General features: G+C 56.3%; 1 protein-coding gene across 7 annotated transcripts; it reads left to right on the top strand.

The window, feature by feature from the left end:
* Positions 1-69: 69 nt before the first annotated feature.
* Positions 70-24,855, top strand: PSEN2 (presenilin 2). 7 transcript variants are annotated; one of them, XM_055324471.1, is made up of 12 exons: positions 85-143; positions 5,197-5,280; positions 8,879-9,039; positions 11,280-11,665; positions 12,901-13,093; positions 14,876-14,943; positions 15,566-15,786; positions 16,436-16,534; positions 19,118-19,201; positions 19,569-19,667; positions 23,080-23,198; positions 24,161-24,855. In XM_055324471.1, exons 3-12 carry the CDS (start codon positions 8,899-8,901, stop codon positions 24,314-24,316), a joined length of 1,566 nt encoding a protein of 521 aa, XP_055180446.1. In that variant the 5' UTR covers positions 85-143; positions 5,197-5,280; positions 8,879-8,898; the 3' UTR covers positions 24,317-24,855. The 7 variants fall into 7 exon arrangements, with proteins under 7 accessions (XP_055180445.1, XP_055180446.1, XP_055180444.1 ...); XM_055324469.1 differs by having other exon boundaries at positions 87-143; positions 19,566-19,667; XM_055324472.1 differs by having other exon boundaries at positions 88-143; positions 12,952-13,093; positions 19,566-19,667.
* The last annotated feature ends 1,574 nt before the right edge of the window (positions 24,856-26,429 follow it).

Here is a 26,429-nt window from a genome sequence, read left to right as displayed (position 1 = left end):
GCGGGGCCGGGGGCGGGGCCGGGGGCGGGGCCGGGGCGGGGCCGGGGCGGGCCCGGGGCGGGGTCTGCGCCGGCGCCGGGGCCCGGGCCGGACGGGCGCTCTGCCAGCCGCGTAAACACCGCCGGGGCGCCGCGGCCGAGCAGGTGAGCGGGCGGGGCCGGGGCGCGCGGGCCGGGCCGGGCCGGGTCTGCAGCGCGCGGACGGCGCGGGGTGGGGCTCGGCTCCCCGCGCGCCCCTCGCCGCGGCGGGTCGCGGCCCCTTCCCCGGCGCGGGGCTGCGGTGCGGCGGTGCCTGCGCGCGCGGGTACGGCCTCTGCGGCCGGCGTGGGGGCGGGGGGCGGGGCGGGGAGCGCGCAGGGCGCCGGCCCGGGCCTGGGGGGCTCAGAGGAGCGCCGGCCGCGGCCCCCGGGCCTGGGCCTGCGCCGGGCTGGGTCCGCCTCCCCGCGGCCGGACCCCGCCGGAGGGCCGGGCGTTTAAAGGAGCAGCGCACGTGGGTCTGGGCGGCGGGGGCGCGCCGGGGCGCCGGGGCCGGGGGCCCTGCCGGGCGGGGTGCGGCCAGGGGCTTCCCGCCGGGGTGCGGAACCGGCCGCAGGCCCGGCCTGGAGCCGGCGATCTCGTGATCAGCGGCGCTTGGCCGTTTTATCAGGCATTTACAGATGCAGCTTTTGAAGCCGAAGGAACCTGAGACAGAGGCTGCCCCCCCTCCACCCCCACGCATTTTATCGATAAAGAGACTCAGGCCACCGCGCTAGCGAGGCTGTCCAAGGCCACCCAGGTGGGACCTAGCGGAGCCAGGCTCCGAGCCCGCTCGTGGTCCGGCCTGGCTGCGCGCTGTCCAGCCCTGGCACCAGACCTCAGCCCTTTGGCGCTTGGATGACACGCTCCTGACTGCTGAGTTAATGATCTCCCCTTTTAAAGAAATGAACTGTTGGTTAGGGGACTAACTGCATCCCCATTTACAGAGGCATCCCCTCCAGAACGTTGCAGAGGCAGCTTGACTTAGAATCCTCAGCCTGGGCTCTCAGGTTCTGTCCTGACAGGAACTTGATCAGGACAGACCCTGGCCTCTGCTATGGACGCCCTTGAGGTCCATTCTGTGGACACCTGAGCCTCCAGTGCTTTCCGCCAAGACCTTCAGCCCTAATTAAAGGCTCTGGATAAGCTGTTTCAGGTGTGGGAGCCTTAGGTGCCTCTGCGTGCAGGTGGCTATGTGGGAGCCCGGAGGTGTGTCAGCAGCTGTGTTTTCTGGGCCTAGCTGGTGAAGGGGGTTTCTGGCTGCAGCTCAGAGCTGCAGCCTCTGCCATCGGTCGAGCAGACAGGCAGGCTGGCAGTCCAGATTCATCCCTGGGGTGCGTGAGGGGGCCTTTAGGTCAGGGGCTGGAAGTAGGGGGCTTGCAGGAGCATTGCTGCAGAGTGGGATAGAGGTTTCAGGTTTTCAGGGAACATTCCATTTGGTTGGGTGTTGAAGTAGCTGTGCACCAAGTCTGGAGTCTTACTTGGTGTATGTACAGGGGATGAACGAGATGAATGCTCTGTTCCTATGTTTGAGGAAGAGCCTGGCTGGAGGCTGCCGCTCTCATGTGTCTGGAGGCCTGCTGTGTGTTGCCATGCCTGTCACCCGTCCCCTCAACACCTCAATGGCTGCTCCAGTCTCGCGGCGCACACAGGGTTTGCCAAAGGAGAGACTCCTCTTACCTTGGCCTCTGAGTTATTTTTTTACTTTTATTTTTTAAGGTTTTATTTATTTAAAGATTCTCTATGCCCAGTGTCACTATGCTTGAACTCCCGACCCCGAGATCAAGAGTCACACACTCTTCCGACTGAGAACAGCCAGGTGCCCCAAGCCTCTGAGTTATTGATGATGAGCACGAAGTGTGTCATATGCAATAAAAAGCCACTTGGTACAGTACTTACGTCTCTTTACAGCTACAGTCACACTCAAGTAGCTACTATTTTTTATCTGCTACAGATCAAGAAATTGAAGTTCAGGGAGTTGAGCCACTTGTCCTGTTGGGTGACCAGAGCACCAGGATTTGAACGCAGCTGGCTGGGTCTTAATCTTTTGAATTTTTGCATAGGGAAGTTTCGCACATTCATCCCCTACCGTGTCCCTGCTCTTCTGCCCAGGACATTTCTTTGTGCTTTCCATTAGTAACTACTTGACAAAGCAAAATAAAAATAAAAATTATTTTTTTAAAGATTTTATTTATTTATTTATTTATTAGAGAGAGAGAGAGAGAGCCCCAGCATGAGCAGGGGGAGGGGCAGAGGGAGAGGGAGAAGCGGAATCCCAACTAAGCAGGAAGCCTGATACACACAGGGCTCGAAGATCCCAGGACCCCAAGGTCACAACCTGAGCTGAAGTCAGATACTCAACCAACTAAGCCACCCAGGCGTCCCCCAAATAATTTTTTTTTTCAACAGATCAAAGCAGTGTGTGTGTAGGTCACATGCATGTTTTTGCCAAAGATATTTTTGGCTGTTTCTCAGCTGTTGCTTTGAGGTTCGGACACTGTTTAGTTGAGGACTGGCAGGACAACCAGTGTTTCTGCAAGTGTTCCCACCTGTTTCCCGACTCCAGCAGCTGAGGGAGGGTTGGTGGAGGGAAAGTCAGGGCTCCGAGCCTGGTGCAGGCTGCCCCCAGCCAGGGCCTGGGAGGGAGCTTGGCTGGACGTGGGCTTCAAGCCTCGTGTGATCAACATTGGCCTCCGGGCCTGGAGGTGGCAAGGCTGCCATGGTAAAGTCTGGGGAAAGTCTTCTTTCCAGTCAGTTCTCAGGAAAGACAGATGCCAGGATGTCAGGGAGGAGATGTGTTTTGTCCAGTGTTTTTGTTGCCTGGGAGGATGGGTTGCAAGTTTGTCTTTGCCACAGTATGGTCGTCTTCCGGAGCATGGGAAGAAAAAGATGCTTTTATTTATTTATTTATTCATTCATTCATTCATTCATGAGAGACACAGAGGCAGAGACATAGGCAGAGGGAGAAGCAGGCTCCCTCCTGGGAGCCCGATGTGGGACTCAATCCCAGGACCCTGGATCATGCCCTGAGCTGAAGGCAGACTAGTTTAACCACTGAGCCACCTGGGCATCCCGGTGGAGATGAAGTTTTCTATTCTGTTTTTTATGCAAATGGTAGGTCTTCAGAATGTTCCCTTCACGGGCATTCTTGTGTATAGAGCACATGAGTGTGCCATCACTTATCTGGAAGCAGTGCCCTGACTCTGGCCCCCTCTGTGCCATGTGGAGCCCTGTTGCCTACAGAGGGTGGGGTGGGCCCCCAGGCTAGGGTTGAGGGGTTCGGGCAGGAGACAGCCTGGGTGAGGCCACAACTAGGAGACCTTTGTAATTTGGCGACCCCTTGCCTGTGTTTGGAGAAGCTGTATGTTAAAGACACAGGCAAAGACTTATGCCTTGTAGGTATGGGCACGCCCCCAGAAAGCCCACGTGGGGTGCTGTGCTGGCCGCCTGTGTGACTGTGGCCCTGGGCCAATCCCCGAGTGTGCCAGCCTCATGTGTGCTTGGAGTGGGCGGTCCGCAGACCTGAATCAGAGCTGTGGCTCTGGTCCCTGTGGGCTTCAGTTCCCTTGACTACAAAATAGGGCACTGACCAGATGGCCTTTCAGGTCTGTGCCAGCTCTGGCACGCGTCCTGTGACACGGTGTTCGTGGTGCCCGCGTGTTCGGGCTGGGGCTAGGTGGGAACGGTGTCTCCCCAGGGCCCAGGTGAGGGGTGACCTTGGTCTCTCAACTCTTGTGTCCGGAAGGGGGTGGTTAGCACATCCCATAACCTTCCGAGGGGGCATCAGCAGCTTTCCTGCCCCTCCTGCCATACACCTACATCTGTTCCATCTTCATGGTCACTACTGTTTTCTGAACACCTGCTCTGCACAGACACCTTGCACAATCTCTCCAGTTTCCACAGGACTCTTGCAAGGTGTGCTCCTTCTGCTTTTTCCAGGAGAGGAGATGGCCACGGGAGGTTAACTCACTGGTCTTGGGCCAGGGAGTGTGTGCATCACATCCCATGGCTCCTTGGTCGCTTAAAAGAATCTTTTTTTTCCCTGTGCCCTATCCACAGGTGGTGCGTTAGGGCCCTGGCCTCTGCAGCTTTCCCCAAACTGCCACCTTTCCTGGCTCCTTGAGAAAACGAGGGAGATTGCTGGGTTTGGACAGTACTGAGGGCCATCTAGAGCCTGGATCAAAATTTAGGAGGCCCATCAGGATCCCCTGGGGCGTCTGATTTGGGAGGGCAGAAGGGCCCTCCATCCCTTCCACCTGGAGGCATTCTGGCCGGTGAGGCTGCCTCCCTGTTGGGGAGTGATGCACATCCCCAGTTGGGCTCAGGTGGACAGATGGAGGAAGGCCAGCCAAGGCCAAATACAGGATCAGCTGCCCTGGGCCTGGGGAGACAAGCAGGCAGGGAGGCTGTGGGCGTTCCTTAAGGGAGTTTTGTCACCGTCACAAACACCTCCCCGGCTTGGAGAGAACCTCGTGGGGGCTGTGGGCAGGCTGCTAGGTCCAGGTGACTCTAGGGAGGGGCCACCCCCTTTGAAAGTGAGGGTCCCCCGTTCAGTTAGGCCTGCTGCAACCAAGAAAGAAGGTACGTTGACAGAACCCTGACCTTTCTCATCGCCCCACTGTTCCTGGTAAATGTGGTAACTCCCACTTTGCTTTTGGAGTGGCGATTTCCATCTTTTTCCAGCAAAACGCCGGCGCTCACGGTTACTATGGCGTTTTACAGTCTGGCTCTGAAAGCAAGAGGAGGTCAAGGAAACTGGGTGACGGCGGGGTTTCCTTAATCGCAGGAGCTGCTGACACAGGCACACTGGGGGAATTCTCTGGGTCAGACTCGCCTGGTTTGGCCAATTCAGCATTTCGATCCCATTCAGCTGATTAATGGGAGGAAGTGGTGGCTTCCCCGGCTGTGTGGGTTCTGCATTCTAAGGCCGGCGGGCCGCCTGCAGTCCCGGGAAGGCCGCCCCTCCTCCCGTCCTGCCCGCCCGGCTCCCTCGGCCCCCTCCCAGCCGAGCCGAGGGCTGGTTGCTACGTGGTTGGTAGGACCAGCCTCGGCGCCCTGGGGAGCCGCCCCGCCCCAGCCCCCCCCCCACCGGGCGTTCCTGACGTCACTGGCGCTCAGCGGCCGACAGATACCGAGTAAGATTGTTGATCCGCAGGCATTTAGGTGGTGATTTTCCCTCCAGGGATTTCAGATTGCCGTCAGGCTTCCATTCCGGCTTGGAAGCAGAGAGGTGTGCCTCCCAGCTGCTCTGTTCTCCAGGAGCCAGGTAAAAAGAGGGGCTGTGCGTCCACCTGCCTGCCCCCATCCAGTGAGGACATGCAGGGGCAGCAGGATGGGAAGGAAGTCTGTCTCGGTGTTGACATTCCATATTTCCTTTTAAAAAAATAATGTTTTGGGGCACCTTGGGGGCTCAGTCGATAAAGCATCCGACTCTTGATCTCAGCTCAGGTCATGATCTCAGGTTTGTGAGTTCAAGCCCCGTGTTGGGCTCCGCACTGGGCATGGAGCCTGCTTTAAAAATAAATTAATGGCTTAAAAAATAAAACTATAGAGACGATCCATGTTTATAATAGGTTTGAGAAAAGCAGAAAAATGTGCAGTAATAGTGACCTACAGCCTTAGTGTCTAGAGGTAACCACATTTGGTGTTTTGTCATCTATCTCACCAGTCTTTCAGACACGAGCGTTTTTCTGAGACCGTTCAGATGGTCGAGTATGTGAAGTTTGACATCTGTTACGTTCAACATCCTGTCGTGTTGTTTCCTGTTATGAACTATTCTTTGAAAGGAGGTTTTTTAAGTGGTCCCATAACATACCCCATTGGACGGACGTGTCGTAGGCCAGAGTTGGCCGTTTTGGCAATTTTTACTTTTTTGGACAATTACAAACAACTGCAACAAACATGTTTTTACAAAAATGTTTTGTTATCTCCTTAGAACAGATTCTGAGAAGTAACATTTCAAGATCAAAAGGTATGAATGTTTTTAAAGCCTCCCCTGTTTACTGCCTTCAGAAAGGGCGGTCCAGGTGGCAGTGCCCAAGGTGTGTGAGACCTAGTTTTTCCGCATTCTTGTCCCTGGTGGGCATTGCTTGGAGACTGTCTCTGTCTGGAAATCCCTTTCTCCCCCTGCAGCTCGGTTCGGTTTCAGGAGAAGGATTGTTCTTCCACTCCGAGTGGAGCTGAGCCCCACCAGGGGACAGGGTGTAGACCATGACCTGACCCCTGTTGTCCTGAGCCGGGGGCCAGGCCTAGCCCCCTGACCGTCAGCCAAGGGGCCATCTCAAGGGGCAGACCCCTGGACCTTTGGCTGGAATGGAGCCAGGGATCCGGCCTTTCACCCAGCGGTCTACCCTAACGCTAAGTACAGACCCATCACTCACTGCCTGCATTCAGGGGTGACTTTGAACCTGTCATGTTTCATACCTGTTACCTCATCTGTAAAATAGGCAAGAACAGCAGTACCCAGCTCCCCGGTCATTGGGTTCAGTACATGCTCAGGGCTCAGCTGGAGGTGTCCCCCCCCTCCCCTGCCCCAGGTGGCATGGCCCTTAGAGAAAGGGCATGTTAAGGGGCCCAGCCTGTCCCGAGTCCTCAGTCCCGTCAGGTGTTCACCTGTCCCTGCCCAGCCAGCAGACCAGAGGGTAGGGATTGGATAGGCCCCTTGCCCTGACAGCCGACAGGACAGCCCTGGTGGCCGGCAGCCATAGCCCCCTTGCGCCCAGTTTCAGGGCAGGTTTGGGAGGCATTTTAGGGAGCTGGATGAGGGAAGGAATCTGCCCAGGGAGCCTCTGTTTTCTTGTGAGGAGGCCGTCATCCCTAAGTTAGTTCTGACTCCTTCAGACGTCAGGGAGCCGCTGGGAGGCAAACGTGCCCCCTGGGGACTGCCTTGTTAGCTGCTGGCAGCCGCTGAAGAAATAGAAATTGGAAGGACTAAACCTTTTTGCTCCTGGTCCCCACCCTCCTTGAGCAGCTCCCTCCTTCCTTCCTTCCTTCCTTCCTTCCTTCCTTCCTTCCTTCCTTCCTTAAGATTTTATTATTCATGAGAGACACAGAGAGAGAGGCAGAGACACAAGCAGAGGGAGAAGAGGGCTCCCCGGGGGCAGCCCTATTTAGGACTCTATCCCAGGACCCCGGGATCACGACCTGAGCCCAAGGCAGACGCTCAACCACTGAGCCACCCAGGCGCCCCTCTTTTTCATTTTTGAAGTATAATTAACATACAGGGTCCCATCCGTCCAGATGGGCAGCGTAGCACTCTGGCAGTCCTGTACGACATTGTGTGTCACGAGAAGCGTCTCTTCTTCCCCTTCCCTGCTTCCCGTCCCCGCACCCCACCTCCCTCTGGAAACCACCCTGTGGGTCTCTGTTTAAGGGCCTGCTTCTTCGTGTGTTTGATTGTTCTGTTTCATAAACTCTGCCCGGGGGCCAAGTCCCATGGCATTTCTTTTAATCTTACTCTGCTCTGTGCCCTGCATCAGGGGAGCCTGTCACATTTTGAGTCCTGCCTGGGAGCCTTTGGTCGCAGGTCCTAATCCGTGAAGTGGGCAGATGCGGGCCTGTCATGTGCGGATGGAGGTGGGGTCCATTCTGGAAAGATCCTGGCCAGAGCCCAGGTCATTGGCTTTGAATGGAGCAGCTGCCGCAGGCCCTGCCAGGGCACACAGAGCTGGCTGCTGGTGGAAGGAACCTGCCTGCGTCACTTGGAGATCACACGCCCTGGGAGGACTGACATGGAGGCTTTTGTCCATCCCCAGAGCCCCAAAGCTCAGCCCCCAGGGCCTCTGGGAGTTTGGCGGGGGGAGAACAGGTCTGCCCAGGAAGCTGGAGGGACAGGCAGGTCTGCCAGGGCTTGTCTGAAGCTCTTCTAGGCCCTTCTGCCACGTTGGCCTATAGACCTTCCAGCCCTGGCCTCCCTGGGGTGCCTGCCCTCAGCTGTGTTTTCCCACACATACACCCCGCCCTGCATGATCTCACTCCTCCCCTGCATCCCAGACTCCTTCTGCCATCTTAACTCATATAACCCCTTCCCACTCAGCAGGTTCCAGACTCCGTCTTTCCCCTGAGCTGCTTGTCTCCTGCCCGCAGCTCCATGCTTGGCTGTCATCCTGGGTTCTGGCCTGTGTTTCACTGCCACATACAGCACTGACTGCTGTCTTCCCAACCCCCTCTGGGTCCGGTCCCCTCCCTGGCATCCACCTTGCTGTCCTGGGTCAGAGCCTGTCCCCTCCCACAGTGGTCTTCAGGGTCCACATACCTTCCCTTCTGTCTTAGGGGATGTGGTGCAGGAGGCCCTACACCTCCCCAGGCCCTGACTGGAGTGTCTGTCACGCCCTCTGCCCTTTCCCCTCACCTGGAAAATTCTGTCTCCTTCAGGGGTGCTATCTTCTCTAGAAAACATTCTTGATCTCCCTCTTTGTGCTTCTGTACCTCTAGGTGAATGCTTAGATTATATAATGAGTCACATGGGATGGTTGTTGGGCTTTTTTTCTTTTCTTTCTTTCTTTTTTTTTTTTTTAAGGACAAATGTATTTCTCGCCCATCCTCCTAACCCTGGAGCCCCACATGGTTGTTGTTAACTGCAGGTGCTCAGCAGATGTTTGTTGACTGAATGAATGAATGTGTTGGCAGTTTGGAATGGCCGTGACTTTTCTAGCTGGGCCTTTCCCTCCAGAGGCTACCACGGCCCCAGAGGCAACCCATGGGAAGTCCTGCTTTCCAGCAGCTGCTTGACACATGCATCCTGGGCGGTTTTCAGGCGGGACCTGTGTCCAGGTCTTCTTGTCGCCTCTGGCTGTCCCCTCGGTCCTGTGTGGCCTTTGCCTTGCAGGAAGATGGACCAAGCTCCCCTGTGCTGCTTCTTCCAGGCGCTTCCCGAGGCAGGGCCATGCTCACATTCATGGCCTCTGACAGTGAGGAAGAAGTGTGTGACGAGAGGACATCCCTGATGTCGGCTGAGAGCCCCCCGCCACGCTGCTGCCAGGAGGCCAGGCAGGGCCTGGAGGATGGAGAAAATGCTGCCCAGTGGGTAGGTTCCTGCCAGCAGTCAGGGGCCTTGAATCCAGGCCCTGGGCTCCTGGCCCTCCTGGGTGGAAGCCAGATGTGCCCTGACACAGGGGGAGGGGAGACTAAGGGAGAGAACCGGTCACCAGGGTGGGTCTCCCAGGGCAGGTTGTAGTCCCAGTGGGTGAGGGCTTTGCAGTAGACTGCATATCTGCAGCCCACCAGGCTGGATGGTTCTGTCCCAGCCCCCACTCCGCAGACTCCCCTTCCTAGTGCAGGTGCTGTACCGCGGGAGCTCTGGGAGCATGAGAGTGAGTCTGGATGCTGGGAGGGTTGCACGGGTCCAGGGAGGTAGGGGGAGCGCTGCAGAGGGCCAGGGGCCAGACTGGGAGCCACAGGACCAGCATGTGCATCATTGGTGACTGTTGAGCTGTGACGTGCTGTGGTGCATTCAGGCTACCAAGCAGGGGTACCATAGACTGGGGGGGCTTGTACACAATGCACATGTGTTTCCCTCTTCTGGAGGTTGGAAGTGTGAGTTCACAGTGTTGGCAGATCCAGTGTCCAGTGAGAGTTCACACGTGTCAGTGGCTTCTCCCTGGGTCTCCTTGTGGCAGGAAGGCCAGGGAGCTCTCTGGGGCCATTTTATTTTATTATTGTATTTTATTTTTAGTTTCAGAAATAGAGTTCAGTGATTCATCAGTTGCATATAATACCTAGTGCTCATCACATCACATGCTCTCCTTCATGCCCATCACCCAATTACCCCATTTGCATACCCACGTCCCCTCCAGCAACCCTGAGTTTGTTTCCTATGATTAAGAGTCTCTTATGATTTGTCTCCCTCTCTGATTTTGTCTTGTTTTATTTTTCCGTCCTTTCCTCTGTGCTTCTGTTTTGTTTCTTAAATTCCACCGAAGAGCGAGATCATACAGTGTTTGTCTTTCTCTATTTCGCTCAGCATAACACCCTCTGGTTCCATCCATGTAATTGCAAATGGCAAGATTCATTCTTTCTGATGGCTTAGTGGTATTCCATTGTGTACATACCACATTTTCTTTATCCATTTGTTGATGGACATCTGGGCTCTTCATAGTTTGGCTATTGTGGACATTGCTGCTATACAGATTGGGGTGTGGGTGTCTGGGGCCCATTTGTAAGAGCTCTCATGTCATCAGGAGGGCCCCACCCAAAGGTCCCAACCCCAAGTGCCATCACATTGGGGGTTAGGGTCCAACATGTGAATTTTGCGGGGACACGGGTTTAATCTTACTTCTGTAGCCCACAGGGCAGCAGGTTATAACCTCATGAAGGCAGGGGTGCCCTGGGGGGGGGGTGAAGTATCTGGATTAGCCTGAACCCCCACCTCAATCTTATGTATTACAGTATTTAAAACCTTCCATGTGGACTTTTCCTGCCAGCCGGCCTTAGTCCCTATAGTTGGAATTAGAGCTCATTCCTTCCACCCTCCGAGCTCCCAGTGAGCTGGTCTCATTGTCTGCCTCTCAAGGCTACCGCCAGCCGCTCCTGACTGCTCACTTGTCTTGTCTCCCGGAGCTCGGAGCTCGTCTGTGCCTTTTAATTGTTGACATTCCCGCTCCTTTATGCTTTGCCATTTCTTAGCTGAGCATCTAGCCTGCAGTTCTCCCTGCAAAGAACCAAAGCAACGTCCTTTTGAATTTTTGTTTTGCTTAGCTCTGTCTTTGGCGGTTAATCTAATTAACAAGGCAGTGACTGACTGAATTGGCACAATTCTGAAGCAGAAATTCTCACAGATGGGTTTGGGCCAGCGCGTGTGGGTGTCTTGGCCTCCCACCTTCCTGGAGGATGGACACCCCCTGCCCCTCAGGAGCTTGGTTCCAGTTAGCCCGTCTGGGTCTGGTTTGCTGCTGCCAGTTCTGCACGCCCAATTTTGTGCGTGTTGGGGGAGTTCCAAGTAATGTCTCCTCCGCAAATTCCGAACGTCTTACCGTCAAGGACAGTCCCCATGTGAGCTCACTATTCTAGGGTGGGTGCTATCTGTTTTCCTCCTTTGTCACCTGGCCGGCTCCTCTTGAATCCTTATGGCTCCTCGGCCAGAACTGAGTAGCGTCTGAGTCCCTGAAGTAAGATGGGGGGCGATCCCTAGAAACACTTCAGGCCCATGAGCCGCATGTGCTAGGCCTGCAGGCTGCCCTGTCCTGTGGCTGCTGTGGCCCCTTCCTGCATGTGAGGTGGCTAGTGCTGGCTCCCTGCCTTCCCTACTGGTCCTCGTAAACGTTTCAGATGCCCTGGCCTCCTGGCACCCGTGCGTCTGGACCCCAGCCCGCAGGCTGGTCCTTCCGTCTGGAAAGCACCACTCAGACCGCCCATGTCCACTTCCACGACACCCGTGCACGGCGTCGCAGAGCCCACCGTGGGCGCAGCCTGTGGCCCTCACCGTGCGGTTTTCCACAGAGAAGCCAGGACAGCGAGGAGGACTTTGAGGATGATGCTGACCACTACGTCTGCGGCGGGGTACCTGGGCAGCCGTCGGGCCTGGAGGAGGAGCTGACCCTCAAGTATGGGGCGAAGCACGTGATCATGCTCTTTGTGCCAGTCACCCTGTGCATGATTGTGGTGGTGGCCACCATCAAGTCCGTGCGCTTCTACACAGAGAAGAACGGACAGCTGTAAGTTGGGGAGTGGCGTGGGGAGTCAGGGGTCCCCTGCACCTGCAGCTCCACACCAGGGGCGTGTGCAGAGCTGGGCTGGTTGCTACCTGACTCCACACTCTGCTCTGTCCACTGCCTCCCGGCTACGTGACCTGCAAGGGCTCTTTCCTAGCTGCTCCCTGCCTCAGTTTCCTTGTTTGTATAATAGTCCTGATACCAGGAGAACTAGATGAGTTGATGCACACACAGTGCTTAAACAGTGCCTGCCCTGGTGCAGCACTAAGGCATGCTGGCTTTCATGGCAGAGGGCATGCTCTCACCCTGTGGCACGAGCGGGGATCCCAGGCGCAGGGTCATGGGCGTGGGCATGCCATGCCACGCAGTGTGACTGGACAGGTGGTTTTCTCTCTGGGCCTCTGCTCTCGTGGATGGAAACCTGAGTGGTGGGCTGGGTGATTTCTTAGTGTGCTTTCAGCCTAGTGAGGGAGGTTTTGATCACTTGAGTGAGAAGAACACATACAGGGAGTGGGGAGCAACAGCACAGACAAGCTGCCTGTAACTACCTGCTCTGAACTTTTTATATTTTTTTAACTTTTTAAGATTTTATTTATTCATGAGAGACACAGAGAAAGAGGCAGAGACACAGGCAGAGGGAGAAGCAGGACTCAGTCCCAGGACCCCAGATCATGACCTGAGCTGAAAGCAGATGCTCAACCATTGAGCCACCCACGCATCCTTATTTTTATTGTTTTTAGTTAGGGAGCTTTCCTTTCATATTGGTTTGATTTTCCCAAAGAAAGGGGCAGGAGGAGAAGCCCCACCCTCTGCTGGGCTGGGGTGCAGAGCAGGTGGGAGGGGCACAGCCTACAGTGTTCAGGGGAGGTGAGCACTTAGCAGACAGCAGGCTTCTGCAGTCCCGGGCAGATAAGGTGGATAGGGCCAGGGGCTGGCTTCCCAAGTGTATTGGCTGTAGCAGGTGCCACTGCTGGCCTGTGCTGGGTGGGGTAGGGGAAGCAGTGGGTGAGTCCTGGGCTGGGTGTGGGAGGAGAGCACATGGGGAATGGGAGACCTGGGGGAGGAGTGGGGGGAGTCCTTGGGGAGGGGGGAGAGCATGAGGGAGAGGAGAGGGAGGACTAGGGTGGGAGCCTGGTGGGGACGGGGTGGTCTGGTGGGGAGGGGGAGGCCTGGGGGGGCCCCTTCCTTTTCCACTCGGGGCTCAGGCATCAGGCTGAGGCTGGGTGGCTCACGGGCAGGCCCTATGGAGCAGGCAGGGAGCAGAGCCTGCAGCCCGCCATCTCCCTCAGCATCTACACACCATTCACCGAGGACACGCCCTCTGTGGGCCAGCGCCTCCTCAACTCTGTGCTCAACACCCTCATCATGATCAGCGTCATTGTGGCCATGACCATCTTCTTGGTCGTGCTCTACAAGTACCGCTGCTACAAGGTGAGTGCCAGCCGTGCCCCGCTGCCCCGTCCTGTCCGCCCGACCCCCAACGCCAGCCCTCCGCCCACCAGGTCACCTACTGCCAGAGCAGACGCCTCAGTTCGGTTCTGCCCCACCCTGGCCACCGTGGGGATTGCCCACTACCACCATCCTTGGCGCTTGCACAGAATCCCCCGTGCCCAAGCACTTCATTGCTGTGCTCCACACACCCCTTCTCATGTTCAGAAGTTATTTTATTTTGCAGCTTCTTCCAAAGAAGCAAGATGTTCTATTTTCAGGTTCCTTCAGCCCACACTTCCCCTGCAGGTTTACTCAACCTTCCTATTTTCCTCTGCACAGGGTGGGCAGGTGCCGTGTGGGGTCCTACAGCCCCAAGAGACTGGAGGGCCCTGTAGCTGCAGCGTAGCCCCCAGGAGCAGTGGAGGAGCAGGGGCCGGGGTGCAGGCCAGCCTAGCGGCCCACCTGGCCTAATTGGGGGCCTTGTTTATCCCTGGGCAGACCGTTAACTTTCAGACTAGGGGGAGGGGTTGTTTAGGGTCTGAAACCCTGAGGCCTGAAAGAAAGACTAACTGGGATTGGTGACTTAAAGCCGTCCTCATGCAGGCTGCCTGCTGCCCTCTGGAGCAGATAGAGAGCAGTGAGGAGGCTCAGCCCAGGGCCTGGAGCTGGCAAGATGCCAGGATAGATGCCAGGAGGGCTGTCCACAGGGGCTGATCAGGATGCTGGGGCTGATGAGTGCATAATTACCTGTGGAAATAAGACAATTTTCACTGGGGTTGGGAAGCAGCATAGGGGGCTGCGTGGTTGGAGCAGAGGCCACAGTGCCCTTGGAAACAAGCTGGTCAGGGGATCGAGGAGCTGGGAAGCCAGCACTGCTGTGGTCAGTGGGTGTCAGGCAACCAGTCCCAGGACTGGCAGGAGGCAGATTGGTGAGGTTTACCTGCAGGTTCTGTGGCATTCAAGCAGGAGGTGATGGCAGTCCTGGGGGGCAGGGGTGGCTGGGATGAGGAGGGTCAACACATCCCAGAGGTAGCTGTGTCCATAGCATGGCCTGGGCTGCTGTTTGTTCTAGGTAGACCAGGTTCCCACTGAGGTCCCTGGTGGCTCAAGCAGGTGACTGACCGGTCCATCCCCTGAGGGGAGGCTGGTGGTCGTGACACCCCTGTGCCATGGACTGCCGGCTAAGGGACTGGCTTAGGATCGGTCTTCTGTCATCCTTGACCCTCCCCGGTTGGCCAGGACAGGAGGCATGGGTCTCTCTGAGGGCCTCAGGTGGGAGGGCTCCTCCTGGGGTGACCAGAGAAAGCTCCCTTAAAGGCTGCCCTGGCCACTCCAAGACAGCACCCCAGCAGGTCTCCTGCCACTTTGTCCTGACGCTTTTTTGCTCTTAGACATATTCACAGGCAGTCACGAGGGCTATGTGTTCCCCAGCTGAGGCCCTCACGCTGACACACGGCAAGTGGGACTCCACTAGCTTCTTCCCTGGAGCCTAGGGCTGTGCCTGGTGGGTGGGAGTCATCCAACACATCCTCTCTTGGGGTGGGGGTGGGGGGGAAGACAGGGGGGACGGGGGTCTGGCCGCTTGGACCTGAAGGATTTTCACTCCGTGCACTTGCCAGGTGACCTTGAGAGAACTGTAGGAACTTCTTTGCACTCTATATCTGTCCAGTGGCCACTCCTTCCAGCGTCATCACAAAGGAGCCTAATGAAGATTCTTGAAGCTTGGGCGGTAGTCCCACAAGCTGGGTACCCATGCTCACTGTACCCATTTCTGTTGTCTAGTTTATCCATGGCTGGTTGATCATGTCATCCTTGATGCTCCTGTTCCTTTTCACCTATATCTACCTCGGGTAGGTAGCCCTGAGGTCCCGTCAGATACACAGGATCTGGGTGGGGAGGGGCACCCCACCACCACCGGCCTCCAAGAGCCAGACCTCCTCCCAGGGCCTTGATGGGAGGCAAGGGTGTGTGAGGCAGGCCATATCCCTTTCTGGTCCTGATTTAAAACAAATGAGCCCAATCACTATGGAGGAGGATCTCTATGAAACCAAGAGACTCCAGTCTATGGGCCAGGCTTGGGAACTTACTCATTTATGGAAAAGTGATCTGCTCTCTTGCCTTTGATGTGGGTTAGCAGCCTGACCCTGGACCCCTGAGAGACGGAAGAGACAGGAGGCCTTTTCCCAGGGGCAAAGGGTCTTTCAGGTGGTACCAGCACACCTCTGTGTGAGTTGAGCCAAGCATGAGACGTTGGTACATTCACCCCCTTATTCCAGAAAATACTTGACGTGATTAGATGTGGGACTCACAGAACCGGGCAGTGGGTGTGTGTGTGTCTGTAATGAAGCCAGAGGTCAGGAAAACCCAGCTGGGGACTTAATGGTCAGGAAACGGGATGTTGCACTGTGTGTGATTGGGGTCTGACGTCTCTGCTGAGTTTCTTACCTCATGGGTCTGGCTTTGGTCATGCAGGGAAGTGCTTAAGACCTACAACGTGGCCATGGACTACCCTACCCTGTTCCTGACCGTCTGGAACTTTGGGGCAGTGGGCATGGTGTGCATCCATTGGAAAGGCCCCTTGGTGTTGCAGCAAGCCTACCTCATCATGATCAGTGCCCTCATGGCCTTGGTGTTCATCAAGTACCTCCCCGAATGGTCTGCCTGGGTCATTCTGGGCGCCATCTCTGTGTACGGTAGGCGGGTGTGGGTGGGCCCAGACCCTGGCGGTGGGTGGCGGGGGCAGCGTCCAGGATGACGAGTCCTCACTGGTGGATACAAGGGGTGGGTGCTGAAAGGTACCCCCTTCCTCCCTGACTAATCCTTCGTGAGGCACGGGGGCTGTTGGACTTGGGGCCATGGATGTGGTTACTGCTGATAGCACGTCTGGTAAGCCCTAGGCACGCTGTAAGCATTCACTCCTCGGAACAGCTGTAGGGCCGGGCACAGGACCTATAAATAATGAGCACCCAAAACTTGAGTATTAGCATGGTTTTGTCTTTTGTGTCTCTTGGAAGTGATAACTTCCATTTTAAAAGGATAAGGAAAGGGAGGCTCTGGACATCAAGCCCAGCATGGGGTCCCTGAGTCACATAGCAATTCCCTGTTTGCAGTCCACCCCGTTTAGACCCCATTCTGGGCTTCCATCAACACAAACTCTTAAGGGTATGACTGTAAACCAGCTGGGAGCTGGGGTTGGGAGCTGGCATGTGGGACACACTCTGAGCCTCACTCTGAGGCTCGGGGCTCTGTTTCCCTAGGTGTTAGCAGGCTGGCTCCTCTCTCTGTGGGCTGCTTGGGAATAAATGTCACTTACCACATGCCGTGACATCTTGGCTCTTGCAGATCTAGTGGCTGTGCTGTGCCCCAAAGGGCCTCTGAGGATGCTGGTGGAGACCGCCCAGGAGAGAAACGAGCCCATATTTCCTGCCCTGATATACTCCTGTGAGTGACCTCTGTTTCTGCTTTTGAGCTGGGAACCAGGGGCTGCTTCCCTGCTGCAGCTTTCGGAGTTCACTAGGGACTAGTTGTCTTTCCTAGATTAAAGGGGAGGAGGTGGCCTTGGTGATCCCGGGGTGCCCCATCTTCCAGGGACAAAGAGAGGCTGCATCTCCATCTCATTAGAAGGTGCTTAGAGAATTGAGGCTGGCCGGGGCTGCAGAGGACGTGGTCTGCCCCACAGTTCCATCCCATCCAACTTCCAGTGGCGTGTGGGGAGTACTGCCCACGGCCACCCACTTAGCTCTCCACATTCCTGAGAGGGTGATTTGGAGAGGGGCTGTCGAGGGCAGGGTTCTGCCCTGCTTTTCTTTTTTTTTTTTTTTTTAAGAATTTATTTATTCAGGGACACCTTGGTGGCTCAGCGGTTGAAGGTCTGTCTTTGGCCCAGGTCATGATCCTGGAGTCCCGGGATCAAGTCCCGTGTCGGGTTCCCCACAAGGAGTCTGCTTCTCCCTCTGCCTATATCCTGTGCCTACAAATAAATAAATAAAATCTTTTTTAAAAAAAGATTTTATTTATTCATGACAGACTCACAGAGAGGCAGAGACATAGTTAGAGGGAGAAGCAGGCTCCCCGTGGGAGACCCGACGTGGGACTCGATCCTGGGACCCCAGGATCATGACCTGGGCCGAAGGCAGATGCTCAACCGCTGAGCCACCCAGGTGCCCTGGGTGCACCTGCTTTTCACTGTGCTTCCTCGACAGCTCTGTGGCTGGGTGAAATTAAGTCTCTGAAGGGAAGTCACACGGGTTTGCTGCTGGCTACGGGGCCAGTGTGTAGGGATTTGGATTTATATGCTTATTCAACAGATGTGTGTCAGATCCCCACTTTGTGGCAAGCACAGTGCTGGGCTTTGGGGGTGCAGCAGGAAACAAGACCCACGTGGCCCCTGGCCTGACAGGGCTCACAGCCCTGGGGTCCTGATGGCCTCCCATCTGTTGACGGGCATATTTACGTCATGAGCCTGAATGCTGTGGCTCAGGCGTCTGCAGGGTGGACAGTCTGGATGCAGAGTGCTGGGTAATGTCTACAGAGGCAGGACGGAGTCTGGAGTGGACATGTCAGCAAGTGGCCCGTGGCGTGAAAGCAAGTTGGAGGCACGCTCTGAGGAGGAGCAGAGACCCTGTGAGACAGGGCTCAATCCTGCATTCACCATCTCTGCTCCGGGGGAGTGCACATTGTTGGAGGGGAGATGTGCTTGGTCAAAAGTGAAGTGGTAGGGGCCCGAGGACTTTAGGGTAGTGGGGGGTGCTGTTGTGTGGCAGGTGGTCAAGGAAATCTCTGTCATAGGAGGCATTTGACTGGAGACCTGCCTCAGGAAGCCCAGGGGACAGAGTTCCAGCAGAGGCCCCAGGGGAGCTGAATCTGGCAGGGGGCAGAGGAGAGGAGAAGGCAAATCGGGGTGGGGAGGGGAGATTCCCGGGCAGATCCAATGGTGGGGGCAGATCCCGGGGTGGGGAGCAGGTCCAGGGACACTGGGCCTTGCAGGCCATGGCGAGAGCTCGACTTTTTTCCTGGGTGAGCTTCACACTCCTGGAAGGTTTTGGACTGAGCTGATGTTAACATTTTAACAAGATCACGTAGGTTGCTAAGGGGGCAGAAAAGACATGGTGGCAAGAGTGGAAGAGGTCCTGGGTTAGGGGGGTAACTAGCACCCCAGGAGGTTGGGGGTGCTCAGGCCCCAGGGCAGCGGTGGAGGCTGTGAGACGCAGATCGTTCTGAAGATGTTTTGGAGGTAGAATTGGCAGGATTTGCGAAGGTAAGGGTGCGAGCTACAAGGAAGAAGCCAGGACGTCGGGGGCCGGCAGGACCACCATGGGGAATGTTCTAGTGTTCACGGGGTGGCCAGATAGAGACTTGGAGACACTGTGGGCTGAGAGTTCAGGCAAGAGTTTCTGGGCCAGGGAGACAGAACCCAGGGGAAACCCCTGCCTAGCGAACCTACCCTGGATGGAACCCAAGGGAGCTGGAAAGTTGGTGAACATGTGCCGTGGACTATCATTCAGCCCTAAAAAGGGAAGAGTTGTGCCACATGCCCTGTGGATAAGCTGGAGGCCACCAGGCTGAGTGGATGAAGCTAGTCATGAAAGGACGCGTGTGATCCACCTTTCTGGGGTGTCTGGAGAAGTCACGTTCATAGAGCTAGAATGGTGGGGGGCGGGGGGAGGAGAGGAGGTGTCCAGAGGGTGCAGTCTCAGGGCTGGAAGGAGAGCAGTTCTGAGGTCTGATTCAGTGACGTGAACATACTTCACGTGTGTGGTTAAGATGGTACCTTTCAGGTTGCATGTTTTTTTTAAACCACAATAAGACAAAATTCATTCACCAGACTGTTCATTGTCTTCATGAGGAGTGTCTTCATGTGGAGGCAAAGAAAGCCCAGGAAAGGCATGATGTGCTCACATCTGGCCAGTCCGGACCCCTCCCCGGGGCCCCCTAAGGAAGGGCGGGTCCTGCGCGGGCCCCAGGGGCAGCTGCCCTTAGCAGCTCCTGAGGCACCACCTTTGGCACCACCTTTTGTCCCCGCAGCCGCCATGGTGTGGACGGTGGGCATGGCCAAGCTGGACCCCTCCTCCCAGGGAGCCCTGCAGCTGCCCTACGACCCAGAGATGGGTGAGTGTCCAGAGGCTGGCGGCCTGTCGTCCTCAAGGGCCGCCTCCCACCCGCTTGGCCTGGCCTGACCTCCCTGGGAGGTGCGGGGTCAGAGGGGGCGGAAGGGAAACCCACCCTCCTGGTGGGCCTGTGCCAGGCACGTGGCAGCAGGGAGACTTCCAGCTCTGCTTCCCTTCCCTTGTTCCATGGAGTGGGGAGAACCTGTCTGTCTGCGTCAGGGCTGGGCTGGCTGGAGGGTGGGGGGCCAGGGAGCCCGGGGCTCAGCCTCATTCCTCAGAGATCAGAGATCCCCCTGACTGAGCTTTTGTCTCTCTCCCTTGCCCCCACCTCACACCATGATGGTTGCGTTCTCATGGACACCCAGAAGAAGACTCGTATGACAGTTTTGGGGAGCCCTCGTACCCGGAAGTCTTTGAGCCCCCCCTGCCTGGTTACCCAGGGGACGAACTGGAGGAAGAGGAGGAAAGTAAGGTGGTCGTGCCCAGATGGGTCTGCATGGGCCCAGGGTGGGGGTGAGGGTGGAGCTGGGGCTCCCTGAGACCAGGGGAGCGTACATGCAAAGAAGCCTCTCTTCACATCAGAGAGAGATGGGCACAAGAGTCCAGGAGAAGCCGGCAGAGGTGGAGTCTTGGTGGCAGGCCATGGGGACTCATGATCTGGCTAAGCCCTATATTTCGCAGATGTGAGTGTGGACTGTGTGTCTGTGTCGGGAGCAGGGAGTAATGTAGGCCTGGCTTGGGTCTAACGGCTGTGGACCCTGATTGCCCTCACAGTGACCCAGCTCCTTGACCTGGTCTCAGGGGCTCAGGGAGTTACCTGAGGTGGGGACTTTGGAGCTGAGCTCCAGGGTTGAACTCTGGGTCAGGGATGGCAGGGGTGGAGGTGCGGGTAGTGGTGTCGAGGCCATGGGGTAGGCAGTCCATAGTGAGTTAGAGGAAGCACAGGCAGGACACCCAGATCAGGGGTGCAGACATGGGACTGGCCGGCTTGTGGGGGCTCAGAGGGCCTCCCAGAGATCAAAGTGAGGGTTCTGGTCTATGCACAGTAGGGGCCACTGTGTGTGTGGGGGGGGTAATTTTGTGGGAGGAGGGATGTGATCCAGAGAGGGCAGAGTTGCAGCTGGTGGAGAATTCTGTCCCAATGTGCACTGGCATGGCCTGAAGGAGGCCCAGTGTAGTCCTTAGGGCACAAGGTGTGTCTGGGCCTGGGGACAGGCTGGGCAGGGCACTAACAGCACTGTCCCCACGCTCAACTAGCCATGGGCTCTGGAGCACAGGACAGAATTGGGTGGCAACCCCCAGGGACAGACCGAGCTGGAGGGACCCGTGTAGAAGACAATCTTGAAGACACACCTGAGGGCATGTTCCCAAGGACACTGGGACACGTGTGGGGCCCACTACTGTGTGCCGGGTGGCCTACGGGACCGAGGGATACAAGGTGTTAACCTCTGCTTTGCGGTGGGTGCCCTGGGGAGGGCTTAGGTACAGGGGAGTCAGGGCAGGTGCAGGGAAGAAGACAGGCCTGGTGTGGGCCATGGAGGATGAGCTGGCGGTCACCCCGCAGACAGACGCTGGCACCAACCACTGGGCTCAGCACAGGCCCCACTAGTTACAGGGCACAGTCCACGGCCACCCGAGTCACAGGTTTGGGGAGTCTTCAGGCCACTGGCTACAAATCTGGGGGTCCCACACTTTTCCAGTGTCAGTAATTCACTAGGACGACCCACAGGGCTCAGGGAAGTGCTGTATTTACGGCTTTATTATAAAGGAGACAACAGAGGGCTAGCTGTATGAAGAGACCCAGGGGCAGGTGAGGGAGGGCCTTGAATGCACAGCCTGTGTCGTCTCTCTCAAGGTGGCATCGGGACAGGTTATGCCCACACACCTGGCACATAGATGTGTTTGTCAGGCTTCAGAGTCTTGCTGGGGTTGTGTCATGTAGGCGTGATTGAATCCTCGCTCGGGGCCTAGCTTTGTCTCCAGGCTTGGCCCAGTCCTGGCCCCCTTCTCACACACGTGGTCTCTCTGGTCTGGCAACCCCTCCAGCCCCTCCTACTTGCATGAACTCAAGTGTTTAGGATCCTGAATAACAGACACTCCTGGTACTTGGGAAATTCCAGCGATGTTGTCTCCCTCCCAGGAACCAGGGCCAGAAAAACTCTTCATGACCCAGCAGCCCTGGCAGAGGCTTGAGGAGGGAGAGGGGAGTCCCAGAGAGCTCAGAGAGCCGCTCAAGAGGGCCTACCAGTGGGGGGTGTGCTGCACCCAGGGAGTGGCTCCAATTCTGCCCCAGAGGCAGCAGGGAGGCTTTTGTGGTGTGTCGGCAGGGACGTGAAATGAGCAGAGCCACGTTCCAGGTGGACCCCTGGCTGCAGAAGGAGCTGACCCTGCGGGGAAGCTAGGCCCCTGGTGCAGGCAGGGCTGGGAGGAGGTACTGTGGGAGGGGCCGGGGAGACGTGGGGGCGACCCAGGGGAACGTGGAGTGGGTGGCTGGAAGCACCTCAGGACCTCCAGGGGGACATGCAGCAGCCACACAGAGGGTCAAGGCCAGGGTTGGAGTCAGAGTTGGCATCATATATATGTTGAAACCTGGGCTTGCAGGGGGATCCTGGGGAGGGTTCAGGGTTGGAATGGAGACAGAGGGGCCGCACCCGGGTCTTGCACAGTGAGGATGAGGGGACGGTGCCAGGGGAGGATCAGAGGAAGATGGGAGCTGGGCAGGGAGCAGCCTGAGGCCATGTGTGTCTACAGGCTGAGTACTGGCCTCCCCTCTGTGCACAGGCTGGTGGGTTCCCCCAGTTTCTGGACCTTTCAGGTGCACAGGACGGGAGCATGGAGCTCTTTGGGGAGAGAAGTGATGGAAAAAAGAAAGAAGGAAGAGGGGAGAGCAGGAAAGCAGGGGGTGGGTGTGAGCAAGAGCGAGACCTACAGACCACAGTGAGGAACGGGGTGCAGACAGGTACAGGGCTGAGGCCACAGAAGTCAGGCCGAGGGAGGCGGTGGACCAGAGGCATGCCAGTGATCTGGGGGCAGGAGCCAGCCAGAGGGGGTCCTGCCCCAGCCAAGGAGCCCCGTGAGCAGGAGGAGGCAGGAGAGGGGCCTACGAGGCACATCCTTGTTCGATAAGCTTTCTTCCTTTCACGGTGAGCAGTCTCCTGTAAACGAGCACAACGGCAGCCTGCCTAAGGGAAACGAGCATCCTGTGAGTTCTCGTTTACCACCAGCAAGAGATAAGCTAATTACCTGTTAAGCTGCCCTATTTTTAAAAAATATTTTATTTATTTATTCATGAGAGACATGGAGAGAGAGGCAGAGATACAGCAGGGAGGGGGGAGACTAGGCTCCCCACAGGGAGCCCGACATGGAACTCGATCTCAGGTCTCCAGGATCACACCCTGTGACTGGGGCTGCCCCAGCTGCCCTATTTTTAAGAGGAAGGGTTGCCAGAGGAGCTCTGAGCATCATGTGTGTTCTTGAAATTAAATTTCCTACAAAATACTCATAACTTAAACTTAGAACTGAATCGTACCGCCTCCCACCAACCCCTGATGATATATTTTTGTTTTTTTTTTTTCTTACTCAACTAAGTGTCAAGCACCAGTTTTACCTGAATTGTCAGAAATGCCAGCTTTTCACAGCCCAGGTGGCAGGTTGCCCAGCCCAATGGCCCCCTTTACCCACTGGCAGCCAGTCCTTGTCCCAGAGGCCAGGTGAGGTGGGCTGGCGGTGACACTGCCCCACCCCATGGGCCACAGGACTCTGGCCCTCAGGATCCCGTGGGCCAGGCAGAGCGGCCGGGCTGTGGACTGGTGTCTGCCTTCTTTGCCACTTCCTCTTGGGGCTCCCGACACCAATGGGCTCACCGTCTTCCCTGCACAGGGGGCGTGAAGCTCGGCCTAGGGGACTTCATCTTCTACAGCGTGCTGGTGGGCAAGGCAGCGGCCACAGGCAGCGGGGACTGGAACACCACGCTGGCGTGCTTCGTGGCCATCCTCATTGTGAGTGGGCTGGGGGTGCACCTGCCCCGGCTCCTGGGTTGGGGGTACGTGGATCCCTGGGGAACTTTCAGATGCTGCTGCCTCCTGGAGGGGCAGAGTGATGGGGGCTGGGCAGAGCTGCCAGGAGACCCTTGAGATGAGACCAGGCTTTTGGGAGGGTCTGGACAGGGCAGGTGTGGCTGAGGGGCTCTGGCATTACTGACCATGCACACAGCGGTGCCAGTGGCTTGGCCAGGCTTGTGTGTTGTGAGGTAGGGAGGGGTCCCATCACTTTATACCCAGGCAGTGACTCAACGAGGTCAGGTACCCGTAGTGGAGGAAGGAAGTGTCCTAAGAGGGTGGGGAGGCTCCGAGTGGCATATACTCCATGCCCTGGCACAGGAAGGCTGAGGCTGTGTTCCTGAGAGATTGCCTCCCTGCTCACAGCATGGGTGGGGGATGGGGTGGTGGGCCCCCCAACTCTTCCACCTCCGTACTGTCTGACCTGAGGCCCTACCCAACCCAAGGACAGGGCGGGTGCTCTGGTTCACCGTCCCTTCCCTGGACCTGTCTACACCAGCCTGGTGGGACAGGACAGCAGCCACTTCCCAGGGGATGGGTCCCACAGCATCTTTGGTTCCCTCCGTGCCAGCTGCTGAGACCCTCACTGATACTTCTGCAGGGCTCATCTAGTTCTTTATAAATACGTGTCCCTTAAGGGGAGACCGCCTGCCACTGGTCACATGTGCTGCTGCCGTAGCCAGGCGGGGGAGGTGGTCTGAGGGTCAGGGGGCTCACGCATTAGCATGCAGAGTGTTAAACAAGAGTGAGAGCTCCCCCTCGGGCACGTCACAGAACTTTGAGGGGACCTGGGAAGGTGGCATGTCCAGCACTGTTGTCTGACCCACCTGCGCCCGGGGGAGACCTCACTGGCTGCCCCCCATCCAAACTGGTGGTCACCACCTCCCCTCTGTGTTCTGCAGGGTTTGTGTCTGACCCTCCTGCTGCTTGCTGTGTTCAAGAAGGCGTTGCCTGCCCTCCCCATTTCCATCACATTTGGGCTCATCTTTTACTTCTCCACGGACAACTTGGTGCGTCCGTTCATGGATACCTTGGCCTCCCATCAGCTCTACATCTGACATGAGGCCAGGCACTGGGCTGGCAGCCGTGGGAAGTTGTAATGGGTGCCCTCGTGTCGTTTCACACTCTAGTGCCATATGTTTTTAAGACTTTCCTTTCCTTAAAAAAAAAAAAAAAAAAAAGTATCGTGTTTACTTGACGAAGAGGAAGAACCAGCTTTTTGGTGCTAGTGGTTTTGTCACCTGACCACCGCTCACCGACTGGAAGCACCGGTGATCTATCCTTAGGAACCGAGGACAGCTGTGCCACGTGGGGAGGGTGTGAGAAGCTATCTGGCCTCGTGCCACAGCCCGGGATGCTCCGAGGGCCAAGGTGAAGGAGGGGACCAGGAGTTCGTGCTTGGGATGGCACCTAGCACCTGCCTGCTCTGGTAGGAGAAGAAAGCCAGTTTGCCCTGCGTGGAACATCCCCAACGCTTTGTCTATGATGTCATCGTTATTTTATTACCTTTAGAAACCAAGTCCTGTTCATGTCACAGCAGATACTGCTGAGAAGTGGCTTAATATTAATATCAATAAATAGATGAATCCTCTTGGAATTCTTGGAGTTTGGTGTGTTTGTAGGTGTGGACTCTGCTCTCTGCATCTCATGGCCGCTCCTGGGAGGACCTGTGCTGTGAGCACAGACGGGAGATTGGCCCTATTATAGAGGAGAAAGGTTAACCACTCATGTTTCCGCAGTCATTTCTCCAAGTAGAAGCTTCCTGAGCTGGGCCGTGTGGAGCCGGGACAAGCAGTATCGTGCCTTAAGAAACCAGCGCACCGGGGCTGGGTGGGGGCAGGGTTTGGAACCCCCTGGTCATCTATTCTGTGTCCATCTCTGGGTGCTGTGATGGGGGCATGGACTGGTTGGCTTTTCCCTTTCCTGTCCATATTGTCCCAGGCCACAGAATCTCAGTGATGCTTCTCTCATACGTGGATATAGGTTTTACCCCTGATGTGTGATACAGATTACCAGCGTATTATGGTTTGGCTTCACCCTACATGTGAGATCATGGGCAAGGAGCTTATTTTACTGACACTTGTATTCGTTAAGATGTGGATGCAATATCGACCTAATAAAGCTCCTGTGAGAAACGAGATAATGTATGTGATGTGTTGCACAGTGCTTTGCAAATTGCCCACTTTAATAGATATTGGTCCGGAAAACAAAAAAAAAAGGCCATAAGGGCTGGTCCCTGGTGGTCTAAAGGGGAGGAATACCTGGGTTTAACTTGTTCAATTTGGCAATTGAAAATAGTTTGGGGGGCAGGGGGCATGTCCCAAAGATGAGCTACAGTAAGTTCCAATTTTTTGAGTGTGGATAGGTCTTCGTCAGAGGCCTGACCAGGGTGCTGGGGGTACAAGCTACATTTAGGGGTGCAAACAGAAGGCAGAGGGCCTGCATCCATGTGAGCAGGTCACAGGGTGGGAGCTGTTGCAGGGGACATAGCCACTTGAGGAGGCCAGCCTGGGGAAGCTGTCCCCATAGCTGGCAGCAACCTTGGACCCCAACACAGTGTGGGGCAGGAGGAGGAGGACACCAAGGTGATTCTGACATCCTGGAAGGAACAGAGAGGGGCTACCCCTGCCTGGGTCTCTCCACGTCCCCAACCAACTAGTCCTAGTATTTTTTCCATGTTTGCTTCAGATTTGTTTTTAGAAATAAAACCTTATGATCCAGAAGTCATATTCACTTTATAAAAATGATTGCATGCTGTCCTCACTTGACAACTTCTGAAATCTTATTACTTTGTTCCTGAGACATGAATGTAGCACAGGTTCAGTTACTCGAGGTGTTTAATGTTCTATTGTGTGACGGTCCACCGTGGACTGGTTACACCATTGATGGACATCGTGGGTTTGGCAGGTTTTTGAGTTAGAACCATATCGCGGGGAGCAGCTGCTTGGTGCATCCGGGTGAGTGCACACAGGCCCCTCCCTTACAGCATGTTCCCCTCCCTCCCCAAGTTTGTGGGGCCCTTTGTCCTCAGCAGTCTGACAGCTTCTGAGTGGCCATGCCAACAGCAGATCCTTACCCAGGCACATACAAAGTGAGTTTGTGTGGTTAATACCTTTAATCCCGGGATGCTTGGGTGCCTCAGTGGTTGAACGTCTGCCTTCAGCTCAGGGC

The sequence above is a fragment of the Nyctereutes procyonoides genome, unplaced genomic scaffold, assembly GCF_905146905.1.
Source record: "Nyctereutes procyonoides isolate TBG_1078 unplaced genomic scaffold, NYPRO_anot_genome, whole genome shotgun sequence".
NCBI classification, from domain to species: Eukaryota; Metazoa; Chordata; class Mammalia; order Carnivora; family Canidae; genus Nyctereutes; species Nyctereutes procyonoides.
This window is presented reverse-complemented; position numbering and strand designations above follow the sequence as displayed.